This window comes from Castor canadensis, chromosome 8, assembly GCF_047511655.1.
Source record: "Castor canadensis chromosome 8, mCasCan1.hap1v2, whole genome shotgun sequence".
Classification (NCBI taxonomy): Eukaryota; Metazoa; Chordata; class Mammalia; order Rodentia; family Castoridae; genus Castor; species Castor canadensis.
Window position 1 is genome coordinate 153,302,447 of NC_133393.1, and position 13,854 is coordinate 153,316,300.

General features: G+C 48.4%; 1 protein-coding gene across 1 annotated transcript in view; it reads left to right on the forward strand.

Annotated features, from left to right (window-relative positions):
- The window catches only part of Samm50 (SAMM50 sorting and assembly machinery component), a 33,249-nt gene extending 22,322 nt beyond the window's left edge, over positions 1-10,927 (forward strand). The window contains exons 12-15 of the mRNA XM_020174206.2: positions 518-585; positions 5,590-5,736; positions 6,405-6,546; positions 10,738-10,927. Coding sequence (XP_020029795.1) covers positions 518-585; positions 5,590-5,736; positions 6,405-6,546; positions 10,738-10,783 — 403 coding nt within the window. The 3' untranslated portion in view covers positions 10,784-10,927. The remainder of the gene's footprint in view (positions 1-517; positions 586-5,589; positions 5,737-6,404; positions 6,547-10,737) is intronic.
- The last annotated feature ends 2,927 nt before the right edge of the window (positions 10,928-13,854 follow it).

Genomic DNA, 13,854 nt, shown 5'->3' on the forward strand with positions numbered 1-13,854 from the left:
GTGCTAGAGGTGGAGGCCAGGGCTTTGCACATACTTTGCCTGTGCTTTACCACTTAAAACTATGAACCTAAACAAATTATGAACCCACTTTGTTTCTAATTAAAAATCACTGTAGGGCTGGGAGCATAGCTTAGTGGTGAAGTGTGTGTCTTGTGTGCATGAGGGCCCGGGCTTCATCCCCAGCTAAAATAAAATAAAATAATGGTCTACTTTTGTCTATTTCCTTCTGGCATGATTTCCTCCTTTCTGTTATATTGGGATCATACTATTACAGAACATGTATCCTGCTTTTTTAACTGAGTTTTGCAGGGTGAGCCTGGAGGAGGTCCACTTTGGAATTCTGAGCTGAGTTCTCTCCGTCAATCCATTCAGACTCTTATGTGTGTCTTCCTAACCCTTTCGTAAATCCTGACGAGTGAAAATGATGTTAATAATCGAGACCCAGACGTGGGTTTGCTGTCTGTCATGTAGTGTCCCACCTAGTGACCAGCCTCTGACATGTGCCATTTTGCTGCAGGTTTTACCTTGGAGGACCCACAAGCGTCCGTGGATTCAGCATGCACAGCATTGGGCCCCAGAGTGAAGGTCTGTCCTCCCCACAGAGTGCCACATGTCGGTCATGGATGCATCTCACGTGTCTGTGTGTACATTACAATAATCGATGTTCATATTTCACAAAAGTGAAATGAACACCTAACACAGACTTTATCATAGAGCCGGAATGGACTGTTTATTGAGTGAATCTTACAAAAATAAGAACATAAGCAAAAAATACTTCAAAATGACCTGTAGTCCCATACTCATACAGAACATGAATGTGTTGTTTATTCTCTTCAGTCTTTAACTGTGCGTGCCTTTCCCCACCCCGTCCTGGGATTTGAGACTGGAGCTCAGGGGCTCGTGCTTGCTCAGCCAGCCCTCTACGCTCGAGCCCTGCCCCCACTCTGTGTACAGGACCTTGTCCTCTTTTGCTGTCTGGCTCAGATAATGATTTTAATTGTTTTGCTCTCTTGTACTCGTACAGTAGTACACTTCCAGGGAACAGATACTTTCTCTTTTTAATGGTTGCCTATGTCACCTTATTCATATACAATTGCTTTTTATACATAGTCATTTTTTAGCAGTTTTAGGATTATAGAACAGTGGAGCAGGAAGTATGGAGGATGCCATTTATCCCCACAGCTTCCTCTGCGATCACCTCTCATATTGGCGTGGTGCGTTTGTCACACATGTTGAACAATACTGACACATGTTTGACCCCAGTCCTAGTTGTGTTGCAGTCTTTGTGCGTCCACGGATGCATCATGTCAGCGCTGACCACTGGCGCATAATCGGAGTTACCCTGCCCTGACTGTCCTGTGCTCCACCTGTGCTCCACCTGTGCCGCCCTCCACCTCTCCCACTGCGTGGACTACTGGAAGCCACAGCTCTTTTTTCTGTAGTTTTCTCCTTTTCTGGAGGGTCATAGAGTAGCAGTCACACAGTATGAGCCTTTTCACACATAGTAACAAGCGTGTGAGGCCGCTGTGTCTTTGGGGACTTGAGCACACTTCTTCTTGTCACTGAATACTGTTCCTCTGTGCACACCACATCGCATACCCACTCACTGCTCAGCGGCAAGGCTGTGCCCAGTGTTCAGTAGTTACGAGTAGAGCTCAGGAAGCTCTGTGCGGCTTTGTGCAGGCTTAGCTTAATATCTGTTGGGTAATACCAAGGAGCACAGGCGCTTGGTCAAAGACTGCCAGACCAGCTTCCAAAATGGCTGTGCCACTTTGCGTTAGCCACAGTAACAGAGGGTAACACCTTATTATTGTTAATGACTACGTTTTGTTTTATTGACATATTTAAAAAAAAAATAACAGATCCCAGGTTTTGGACATTTTTTTGTGTGTTGTTGAAATGACTACAACACAACATCTCGGCCTTCTGAGCCTGTGTGCTCATCTGTAAGTTTCATTTAATACGAAGTTCTAGGTGTGGAGCTGGCAGATTGAGGATAGATATGTTGACTGTTTTTAAAGCGTTGTCTTGCCATCTGGGGAGGACCTCAGTCACGCCCTCGTCACCAGGGCGACGTCCTAGCCCCGTCCCTAGCACCAGGTGAGCCTTCTGAGGTGTGGCCACAAGTTACTAAAACTTAAAAATATCACTAAACGGATGCTGACTATCCCACTATGAAATATTCTGCTCTCATTCCCTTGGCTTTTTAAATCCCTTTGAGTTGCTTCCGTTTTTATACAACTGTAAACAACAACTGTGCTCTCCAGGAATGTTTGTGCAAAGTATGGACTTTTTTTTTTTCCACTTGTTCTTAGAGTACTTTACTGGAGTATCATTTTTAGAACAGCAACAGTTTGGGGGATTTTTTCATATTACAAGCAATATGACACGTGCAGAAGTCCTCACTCGCTTGGAAATAAAATGCATAATCTGTTTATTATCCAAGAGACAATCAGGAGGTCTGTGTTCAGGGATGTCAATTACTTTGAACTTTCTTAAAAGGAATTTGTTGTATTAAAAGCCTTAAAAATACATTATTGGCCAGGGATGGTTGATCATACCTGTAATCCCAGGTTTACTAGAGAGGCAGGGATCTGCAGGATTGTGGTTTGAGGCCAGCCTAGGCAAAAAACAATTAGTGAGACCCTATCTCATCAAACAAGCTCAGTGTGGTAGTGCGTGACTATAATCCTAGCTGTGTAGCAGGTGTAGGTAGGATTGCAGTCCAAGACCAGACCTGGGCAAAAACATGAGACCCTATCTGAAAAATACCTAAAACAAAAAAGAACTGGGCATGACTCAAGTGGTAGAGCACCTGTTAGCAAGTGTGAACTCAGTACTGAGTACAAACTCTAATACTGAAAAGAACATACGCTGTTTCTAGAGATTATTCAAAATACTATTAATAACAGCCCATGCCAGGAAGGAGAATTGAGTAGACCTCCTAACATCCACGAGCAACAGAATGGACAAGCGATTCTCAAACTGTAATGAAGAGGGACAAGGTACAGCCACTAGCCAGTGATAGCATGGATGCATCTCAGACCCGTGCACACAGGAAGCAGAGGAGCCGAGCCCCTGCAGCACTGCACTGGCAGGGCTCCCTGCCATGGGTGGCTGGCCGTGTTTTGAAGGGAGAGTCGGGTCTTCAGTACAAGTTGAAAGTGTCCACATGAGGACTTGCTGGGGAGACAGTAAAAGGGAATGGGCAATTGAATGTCAGTAACTTTGTGTGGTTATTCAGGTGTGAAAGTCACACTTTGAGAGACGGTATAGCATTAGGGGAAGCGGCTTACGCTGCTGAGCTAATACACTCTGTAGGAAAGGAGCCACCTGTATTTACCTGTTTGTGCATCATAGCTCACTGGGAGAAAGAGCAACACCATGTTAACTTGCTGTCTGAATGGAGAAATGAAAAGATTGTCATTTTCTCCCATTTCTCTGTGTATGAGATTTTTTACAATGAATGTATTTTCTGATCAGAATAGGTCATTGAGAAAAGATATGAGGGTCAGTTTCTGGGAGAGAATACAAAGTTTCTTTCCTGCATTTTTCTCACTGGTTCCCTTAGGGCTTTACTATTAAAAGGACTGAGGAGCAGGGTGCCTGTGGCTCACACCTGTAATCCTAGCTACTCAGGAGCAGAGATCAGGAGGATCGTGGTTCCAAGCCAGTCTAGGCAAATAGTCTGTGAGGCTGTATCTTGAAAAAAACCCATCATGAAAAAGGGCTAGCAAGGTGGCTGTAGCAGAGTTCAAGCTCCAGTACCACCAAAATGAATGAATGAATAAAGACTGAGGAGATGCCAGTCTTCAATGAGTAATCTTGGGGACATGTGTCTCACTCAGGCTTTGTCATTTTGTACTGGAGGAGGACGAGACTGTAAATACACTACTTGGCATCAAGGTGTGGCATCAGAGCTGGAGGCTCGGTGGTACTAATGTTCCAGTATTGCAGTGAAAATGGGGAGAGCATTTTTAGAAATAGTGCAGGGTCGGCTTTCAGCAGGCAGTGTGGGGTGTTGCCGCATACCAAATCCACGCACGTAGTCCTGAACCGCAGAAAAAGCAGCCTTCTCTCTGCCTGCGGTTTCTCCCAGAAACTGTAAGACATTTTCTGCGTTTGCTTCTCTGAAGCATATAGTCTTGAAATTTTGCAAAATAATGTACTTCTGTTGGGTGTAGTGTCCACACATTCCAGCACTCTGGAGAAAGGAGGAACCCAAGTTCCAGGCCAGCCCTGGCAAAGTTAGTGAGACCCCGTCTAAAAAACTAAATTTTTAAAGTGAAAGGACTGAGGTGTCTCTCAAGTGCTAGAGGGTTTGACTAGCAAGTTAGGCCTTAGGGGTTGAGTTTACCTCCCAGTTCCACAAAAACAAAGCTCAAAACTGCAACAGTTTCCTATGAATTTGATTTGAAAGGAAATCCCTGGAATATCCTCATTATTTATTTTTGATACATGATTTAGTAAACGTTAGACATATCTAAGTCAAACTGCTGACGTGAATTTCCATTTCCTTTCTGTGTGTCCACGGTTTACACATGACAGCTTTCATCAGGGCTGAAAATCATTAAGATTTTGTGTAGCTGAGGCTCAAACCCAGGGTCTTGCGTATGTGAGGCAAGCCCTGCCACTGAGCTATGCCCTAGTCCCAAAAACCATTGGCCTGTGCCTGGCTCACGAGGCAGACCCCCTGCGTCGCAAGTGCGAAGCCCTGAGCTCAAGCCCCACTACAAAAGAAAAAGGCCTCCTCTTACAAGTGTTTTTTTTTCCATATTTTTGTCTTCATGCTCTATGGTTAAAAGAAATAAATGGCTTACTTGTCTTTTAGCTTCAAGAGTATGAAGTGTCCTATGTTTACTTTGCTGTTAGGGAAACACGAGTATTATTCTGATACCTTAAAATGATGTAGTTTCTTTACTCTTCCTTATTGCTGGTCACACTATTTTCCAGGGTTACTTGTAATACGTAATGCAGATTGAGGAAAAACCCTCCACTATTCCCCAGATTCACACTGTGCTTGCTGAGGTGTATCCCTCATTGAATGACTGTTGCCATTGAACGTGAACCTTTCCCTTTTCCTTAAGGGAAAAGGGACTCCTTTTCCCTTAAGGGAGAGTCCTTTAGTGTGACGTGACCAATTGTGCTAGAAACAGAGGAACAGCATTTTATTGAAGATGTGAAATGGGTTCCACTTGATCCCTTTGAGTAGTTTCTGTGACATTTGCCACAGTGGGCATTAAATTAGGTAATTAGAATTTAAAAGACGCATTTGATCTGCAAGTGGAAGCGATTTGAAGCCTGTGGTTGTGGGTGAAATGATTTTCTTGAGATTCCCTTCTAGGCCCTTTGCAGGTAGGATGTATTGCCAAGTTCATTTTTCCTGAATGACTCTGGCTCCCCCTCAGTTAAATCAAACTGTAAAGGGGACTAGGCAAAAAAGGAAAGACATCTAATGAGGTCAGCATACCGGGAATGAGAAGGGGTGAGGAGCCCCACATGTGTTTTATCCGTGGCGTGAATTTTACCTGTGGGGCATTGATGTGGTGTTCTGCCTCTGAGCCACGTCTGTTCTGTTCCTCCTTTCAGGAGATTACCTGGGCGGGGAGGCGTACTGGGCTGGTGGCCTGCACCTGTACACCCCGCTGCCTTTCAGGCCAGGGCAGGGCGGCTTTGGAGAGCTTTTCAGAACCCATTTCTTCCTCAACGCAGGGAACCTCTGCAACCTCAACTATGGTAAGTCTGCCGCATGCCCAAGCCAGGGCTGCACACATGGTGTGTGTCTATAAGCACAATATACATATAGGTTTCACTCTTGTTTCGATTGGATGATCTTTAAATTTAGGGTCCATGCCGCCCTTAAAAAAAAAAATCCCCACAACACCTATTACAGTGCCCTCGGTAAAGTTGTTGCTTGAATGAATGAAACATAGGAGAAAGATAGTCAGCCAGTACTGTCAAAGGAAAGTCTGTGTATTCACTTATTCAGCAGACATGTCTTGAGCTGTTTGTGCACACAGTCTTTGCGGCCCCAGAGCTGAGGAGGACTCAGTCCTCTGCTCAGGGATCCCAGTCCAGGGAAGACTTACAGCCTGAGGCCTGCACAGTCTTATGGAAGACAGGAAGTCAGGGCCCTTTAGCCAAGGCTTGCAGTGGGGCTTCTCAGGTGCTCAGGGGTGCAGGGAGCCCAAAGAGTTAAGAAGGCTCAGCTGACAGTGAGTAAGCATGGTACCCACCCTCTTGATAGCATCCTCATCTCACTTCACACATTCTCGGATAGCATAGCCTGGCTTAACCTCCCCCCCCCACCCCCAGGGCCCAGCACAGAGGGAGCTGGGCTGTTGGCAGAGGGCTCTGGCAGGCCTAGCCACACATCTTTGCCCAGTGTCCTTCTTTCTTTCCAGGGGACGGCCCCAAAGCTCACATTCGGAAGCTGGCTGAATGCATCCGCTGGTCGTATGGAGCTGGGATCGTCCTCAGGCTCGGCAACATCGCTCGCTTGGAACTTAATTACTGCATCCCCATGGGCGTGCAGAGGGGCGACAGGTGCGTGCGGGAGCTCTTGTTAGCCATTGTGTCATGCTCTCCAGTGGTTCTGTTTTGGTGTGGGCGTGGCTTTAAGGTTCAAGGCCTTAAGGGAAGTTGAACAGTTAGCAAAAGAATGGAAAGATGTATGTTTTCCTCCATTGGATTTCTCTTCCAGTTTGGAGAAAAAACGCGCCCATGCCCTTCCCTTCCATGTTCTTACTTACTGTCCCCAAGATGGTGGAGTCTTGTCCCCTTGACCCTGCCAAGGGTCTTACTGGAAGGCAGCTTGTGGATCCCCTGGTGATAGAGGCTTTGTTCTCAGGAGCCTGCCCTTGGTCCCAGAGAGCCCGTCATCTTCGCCTTTCTCTACTTTGCTTTATTGACGGGAGGCTCTCGAGATGCCATCTCTCGGGATCTGCCAGCTCTGGGACTCACTGGGATACCGGGATCACAGATGGTTAAGTCCCTTGTATGAAACAGCATGGTTCATTTCTTTCTGAGATACGGTTTCACTGTGTAGCCTGGGCTTTCCTGGAACTCAGATCCTCCTGCCTCAGCCTCTGGAGTGCAGGGATTGCAGGCGTACCACTGTGCCTGGCTTCCTGCCTATATAACTTCAGATCTTTTCTCTAGATCAGTGTGATACCGGCTCAAGGCCTGTATAGCATTTCATTCGTGTGGATTCAGTGTAGTCTTCTCATGGCAAAAATTCAAGTTTTGCTTTTTGGAACATTGTGGAAAAATGGTTTTTCAAATATTTTTGATCTACACTTGGTTGAATCTGCCGGTACAGAAGTCTGACTGTTACATGGATGACTATGGTGAAAGGCTGATTACTGTGACAGAAGTTAATTTTGTTTCTTATATTACTTGGTATGCATAATAACTTTCCAGAACTCTGGAAGTAGTGTCATTCTGACAATTCAGGCTGCTTAAACAATAGGTTTGGCATCATTCTGAAGGTTGGGAAGTTAAAGACCATGGTGCTGCCAGGTTGCTTCCTGGCTTGCAGAGGCCGCCTCTTGCTGTGTCCTCACACGGTCCGGGGAACAAGCAAGCAAGTACTCTGGCATCTCTTGGGGGCCACCCTACTGACCTCATCTAAACCTCATCACCTCCCAAAGTCCCACTCCACACGCCTACACGCTGTGGCTTAGGAGCTGACACGAACCCCTGTTGTGGAGTGTTTCCTTTGCCCGTTTTTATATTAGGATTCAGTCCTCTGGGCTTCGCTATGTGTCCACACTTTAGTTGCCATGAGTCATCACTGATTTCAAACATGGAGTTGAAAGTTGCGCAGTGAAGGACAGACTCAGTCTTCCACACAGGGCAGTGGTGACAGTGCCTTGAAAGGACAGCCTTGCTAGAAAGCTTGCAGTGCAGTAAGGCGCCATTGCTCAGGTTCAGTGTGGCACATCCAGAGCCTTTGTGGGTTACACCTTGGAGGGGGTGGTGGCGCTTCCTGCTCTCCCTGGAAGGTGGGAAGTGTAGCATCCAGGCCACAGCTGGGACTGTGAGGCTGCTCTGAGGACCACCAGCTCCCTCCACGCCTTGCTGTTTCCCACACAGAGCAAACACTGGAAAGGGCTTAGTTGCACAGGCTGCATGTGTGCTCCAGGGCCCAGCTGTGCAGCTTTGTGTGGTTGTGTGACCTGGGGTAAGTTACATAATTTCTCTGGGTCTCTGTGTTCCTGTCCAGAGGATGGATGGTAGGGGTAGGGACTGCTCGCAGTTTTGAGGATAGGTGGGCTAGTATACACAAAGCACTGTGTGCTGTGCCTGGTGTGTGGCCTGGAGACAGTGCTGATTGTTTCCTATGTCTGCTCCTGTGCCCACTGTGATCCGCTCTTCCCAGAATACCCTCGGGAGATTCCTCCCCTTCCTGTCCCACCTGTGTGGCTGCTGCCACACCACAGTTGGGGTGTTGCGTCCTGATTTCAGAGTGAAGAGTGAAGGAAGGGGTTCTGTTTTCCTAGAGCAGGACCCACTTTTCAGCAGATTTCTTGAACCTCAGTCTTCAGCACAGGAGACTCCCTCTGCAGGTGACTCTGCCATGCCCTTCCCAGGAACCGCCCCCCACCCCCCCACCAGGAGTGTGGTTCCCACTACACCTCTGACCTGTGGCTACCAACCCCACAGGCTGGGGAGGGGTCTGAGATGCTCATGATGTTGCAGTACTGGCAGTGGCCACGGGGCGTCAGTGTGTGCCAAGCAGTGTGCTGGTCCAGGAGCCCCTTTAATCCACAGAGCAGCCACCCTCACCTCAGCTTTGCCTCTGTCTTAGGGTTAAATCTGAGAAATATGGTCCAGACACCAGTTTAGAAATGTGGCCTCCTCCAGAAGGAAGCAGTGCTGTGCTGTGCTGTGTACAGGCCAGAGCAGAGAAAGTCCTCTGTTCCCAGCAGGGACAGCGGTTCTGTTTGCTGTAGGCAGTGAATGTCATCGAGTCAGCCTGGCACCCTTGAATGTGGACGTCACCTTCCCCGCCATGTGGCTTGGTGTGAAGCTTTACTATCAGAACTGGAGTTTTGTGACGCTTGAGTGATGCTGCCTGCGTTTGATCTTCATTTCCAGAATTATGCAGCCAGCAGGATGGGAGTTCTGTGTGTGGAAGTCGCCTGCACCCCCCTCGTTAGTGCAGGCACGCTATAATTAGGAATTGAGGCCTTTACAAAAGCAGAGAGGGTTTTGAAGTGTTGCTGAGTTTTGTTCTGAAAGTGATTTATGGCACTGTCATCTCTGGGACTAATTGCCTTCTGTCATTTTCTGTCTTTGAGAGCTCAGTCTCTAGGGACACAGTGATGAGTCAGTGTGCTAGGAGAGCGGCTCAGTGTACTGTGGGGAAGACACAGTCATATCAGCTGGGGAGGGGGTAACATGGACTCAGGGACCAGTTGTGCGAGGCACAGGGTGGGAGGACCGGGGTGGTGGCCCTGCAGGGACACAGGGAGTTAGCTGGAGGGGAGCAGATCCATGAGAATGCCACATTGAGGCCTGAACTTTGCTGCCCAACCCCGCACCCTGCTGCCTTCTGCCACTGTGTTTTCTTTCCCTTGGGCAGCTACATAGTCTTTGAGTCCAGGACCTCAGCTGCCTTGTTTGCACTGAATCCCCTGAGCCTCGAGCAGCACCTGGGGTTCATCTGAGAACTCAGTGGAGATGCTCCTGGAACACGGGGAGACAGTGTAGGCATTGAGGCTGGGAGCAGGAAGGCGCCCATCAGCCTGACCCCTGCTGGTACTGGCAGGGTTGGGCAAGAGGTGCAGGGAGACCATTCAGATCTGTACTGGGACAGTGATGCTGGTAGGCAGGAGGCAGCCTGCACCTGCCTGGAGACGTCTGGAGGGTCAGAGGCTCAGTGGCACCTGGCCTTATAATTGTCTTGTATTTTTTGTGTGTTCTCCAAGCACAAAAGTTGTTTGATCCACTGGGATGCCTGCTTTTCTGAATTACCTAGGCTAAAAGCTTAACATACTTTTTGTCTCCTACCTTATTTTCAGGCACTTTTCTAAAACAGTGAGTGTTGGTACAGTCTGTTTTTTATAGACCCAGTAGTGGAAAATACAAAAACAAACCACTTAGGCCTGAACACAGCTAAGTACAGGTTTTGTGTGTTTTCTTTGTAAGGATGCTGTGTGGTTTCCCAGTGGTTGATCACTGAGGGCTCGTGGTTAAGAGGAGGTCCTGTGCTGCCTGGGCTGACGGCACTATCACCCTATAGAAGCTAATGCAGTGTTCATGACTCAGAATCAGTGTCTCAAGTAAACAGTTGGCAGTCATGAGCACTGGCAGCACTCCTGCTCTCATCCTGGGTCGGGAGCAGGTCTAGGAGGTTGGCCAGGCCAAATCTCTGAGTTTGGGGTGCTGCTTCATCATTAGCCCCAGGACCCTTTGGGGGTCAGGGGGTGGTATGGGCTGGCCCTAAGTTTTTGGCCCTCCTTCTCTTCCTCTCTGTCTCCCCTTCCTGCCCGCCTTTGTCCTCCTGCCCTTCCTAGTTATGCTCCTGCCAGCCTCCCTGTCAGGTGGAGGAGGGAGCAACAGGAGGCTTACATCTCCATTTCTTTTCAATCTCTAGAGGTTGATTATTCACCCAACCCAGGAAGAAGCAACAGGCTGGCAAGGGTGCAGAAGGAAGGTGGGGCTTCCGAGCAGTGCTTCTGACATCCCTGTGCTTACACCACTGAGTTTGACTTCCCTTTCTCTTTTTAGGATATGTGATGGCGTCCAGTTTGGGGCTGGAATACGGTTCCTGTAGCTGGTACTTCTGCAGGAGCAGCTCTGGGACCGGCCAGCAGGAATCGTGCCTGCCATGTGTCTGCTCAGGGTAGACACAGTTGACAGTTCTGGGCCGCCGTCCTCGTTGGAAACCATGTCAATAAATTTTAAAGACAAACACTCAGCTGCGTGGTGGATCTGGTCTGCTTTCTCCAGCCACGTGTCCCACGCTGGCTTTTTTAAAGGACCCACCAGCTGGCATTCTCTCACCTGTGTCCTCCCAGGCCTCAGGGCTTTCAGACAATCGTTAAATTCCTCTTCACCCGAGACTCTTCAGTGTCAGTGTTAGGTCTCCACATACCAGAGTGTTCAGCAGAGCCACAATGGGAGGCCTCAGCCCACAGGGCACTCAGCCCCACGCTACAGGGAGCGTGTACCAGGTCAAGCCAGAGAAGGTTGAGTCAGTGCTACATACTGTAATGTTAGGGACACTGAGGCAGGGAAAATGTCTGTAGACATATCTGTAAGACTCAGGTGTCGTGTGACTGCTCTCATTACCACAAACCCAGTGGCTTAAACCACACAAACCCACCATCTTGTAGGGAAGCCAGAAGTCCAGAGTGACTGTCACTGTGTTGTGTGCCTTCAGGAGTCTCCAAGGAGAGCCCCTTGTTGCTAGAGGACCCTGTGCCTTGGTACTACCCTGCCCCTGCTCAGAGCCCGTGGTGCTTTGCTTCAGCTCCTTTAAGGACCTTTGCAGTGACTTTGGGACCACCTGGTAATCCAGGATAGTCTTAGTAAGGTCAGCTTAGATGGAAATAAGCAAGATGACAGCTCACGATCAGCCAGCAAACCAGGCATGGTAGTGCATGTTTGTAATCCCAGCTACATGGGAGGCATGACTAAGAAGTTTGTGGTCCAAGACTGGTCCAGGCAAAAAGTGTGAGACCCTGTCTAAAAAATAAAAGCACAAAAAAGGACTAGAGACATGGCTCAATTGCCCTCAGTTCTGTCCCCTTACTTCTTCCTCGCTGTATAGAGTTATCCTTCTATTCCAAGGGGATCTGTTCAAAGCACTCCTCCCTCTTTTGGATACCAAAACCCACAGAATCCCAAGTCCTTTTATAAATGGCCCAGTATTCACGAACACCTCTGCTCCCATTTAGTATGTACATGCTGTGTAAATAGTTACAATGCTCACTTTTTAGGGAATGATAAGGAAAGCAGCGTATGTGATCAGCCCAGACTCATGCTTCTGAATGTTCTCAGTCCATGACTGGCTGGCTGCAGGGCCACTGTGCTCATAGGTACCAGGGCTTTAGGGCCTGGATGTCTCTCTTATTCTGCCTGACACAGCTAGTGTCTCTCCAAGTAATATTTGGAGACTTTGAAGTCTTCAAAACAGTGGTGCCTGTAACCACGTCCACAGTTGTAGGTGGTGCCCAAGAGACCTGGGCTCGAAGGCTGTCTTGTCAGATTCTCCTCCCTATCCATCACTGTCAACCCTCCCTGTGACCTGTTGCTAATGTCTTTGCCAAGTGACCCCTGCCAGGCTCCCAGGACCTTATCACCTGCGTGGCTGATGGGGTTTTGCTGATAAGTGAGAGAGGAAACAATTTGACCTCCTGTTTCATGTTGGGAACATGGGAAATATTTTCCTCAGGTTGTTAAGTGTTTACAGTTTCATATTTATGCCTTTAGTGAAATAAGCAAACAACAATCGTGCTCTGTTTGAGAATTTAGAGCAGTGAAAGCCGGTAAAACACTCAGACTCCATAACCCCTGATAATTCATCTCCACATCTGGAGAACCTGAGGTCACTTGTGAAAAGTCAGTTCACAAGTAAGACCATATGGTTGGTGTGGCTGCAGCCAGCTCTTACAATTAAGGTACAGTGGCCTGCTGTCTGTAAGGCGAGGTGGAAGCAGGGGCCCTAGGTGGAGAGGTGAATTCTGTTCACTCCCAGGTTGGGTAAAGTGGGCAGGCCAGAGCCTATAGCCAGGGACACCCTGCCAAGGCTTTCCATGGAAGACCAGAAACAAGGCAAGTTCTTGGGGAAAGAAATTTTTCATGGCTGCCATTTTGGGAGCTCAGGTAGAAGACAAAAGATGAAAAGCTGAGATAGTCTGCAAAGCTCCCTCTTGGCTCTGCATCTTTTCGTCACTCCATTGCGTCTCTAAATACCCAAGTGCCCTGGACAGGAATGGTGTTTGCCCACCCTGCGAGAGACATGCCATACAGCTGGCTTGCTCACTCCGACGGAAGCCTGGCGTCTGCACAAGAAGACTGATTTTCACCAACCTGGCCTTCGTGCTGCTTAGGGATAAAGCCTGGGGTGACAGGGCGTGCCCTCTGACACCACAAACCTGCAGTGTTCTCTGGCACACACAGTCCTTTTACAAATGGTTTCATCAGCGCCTGGCTCCATAGTGGTACTGTAGCCATTGTGTCTCTCTGCTGCCTGCAAGTCTCTAGTCCAGTTTGGGGGCAGACTCCTGTCAAGTGCTGTAGTTACAAGTACACAGGACCATCCCGTGGAAATCCCACCAGCTCGTCAGGCCACTTTTCCTTCAGGTGACTCCTGTAGGTCTGCCTTTGCATTTCTGTCCTCCCGTACCTGCAGCTGCTTAGGCTTAGATTTCTGCCATTTCCAAATTACCTTTTTTAAAAAAGACCAGATTGACTGACCTTGGGCAGTTGAATGTGCTCAGGTGCACCAGGTGGTTATAGATTTCCTAAGAGCAGGAAAAAGGGATTCCTTTGTCCAAAGAACTAAAGCTGGTGAACTGTGTTTTAGTACAGTGGACAAGGGTCAAAATCAGGAGTCTGTCCTCAGAAATTCAAGTGTCTCACTTCTGAAAGACTGGATCTGACAACCAGAAGGCCTTCATTCCTGCCCACAGCAGTGGCTGGGGCTAGGGGCTACTGTCCCTTCAGTCAGGGTTGATGCTGTCAGGTGATCATGGCCTCGTGGCCTCATAGCTTTCTGTCTCCGTACCATACTTCCAAAGAGAAGGTGGGCTGGGGGTGTGGCTCCAGTGGTAGAGCACCTACCTGGCAAGTGTGAGACCCGGAGTTCAAACCCCAGTGTATAAAAAGGTGTGGGGGGGG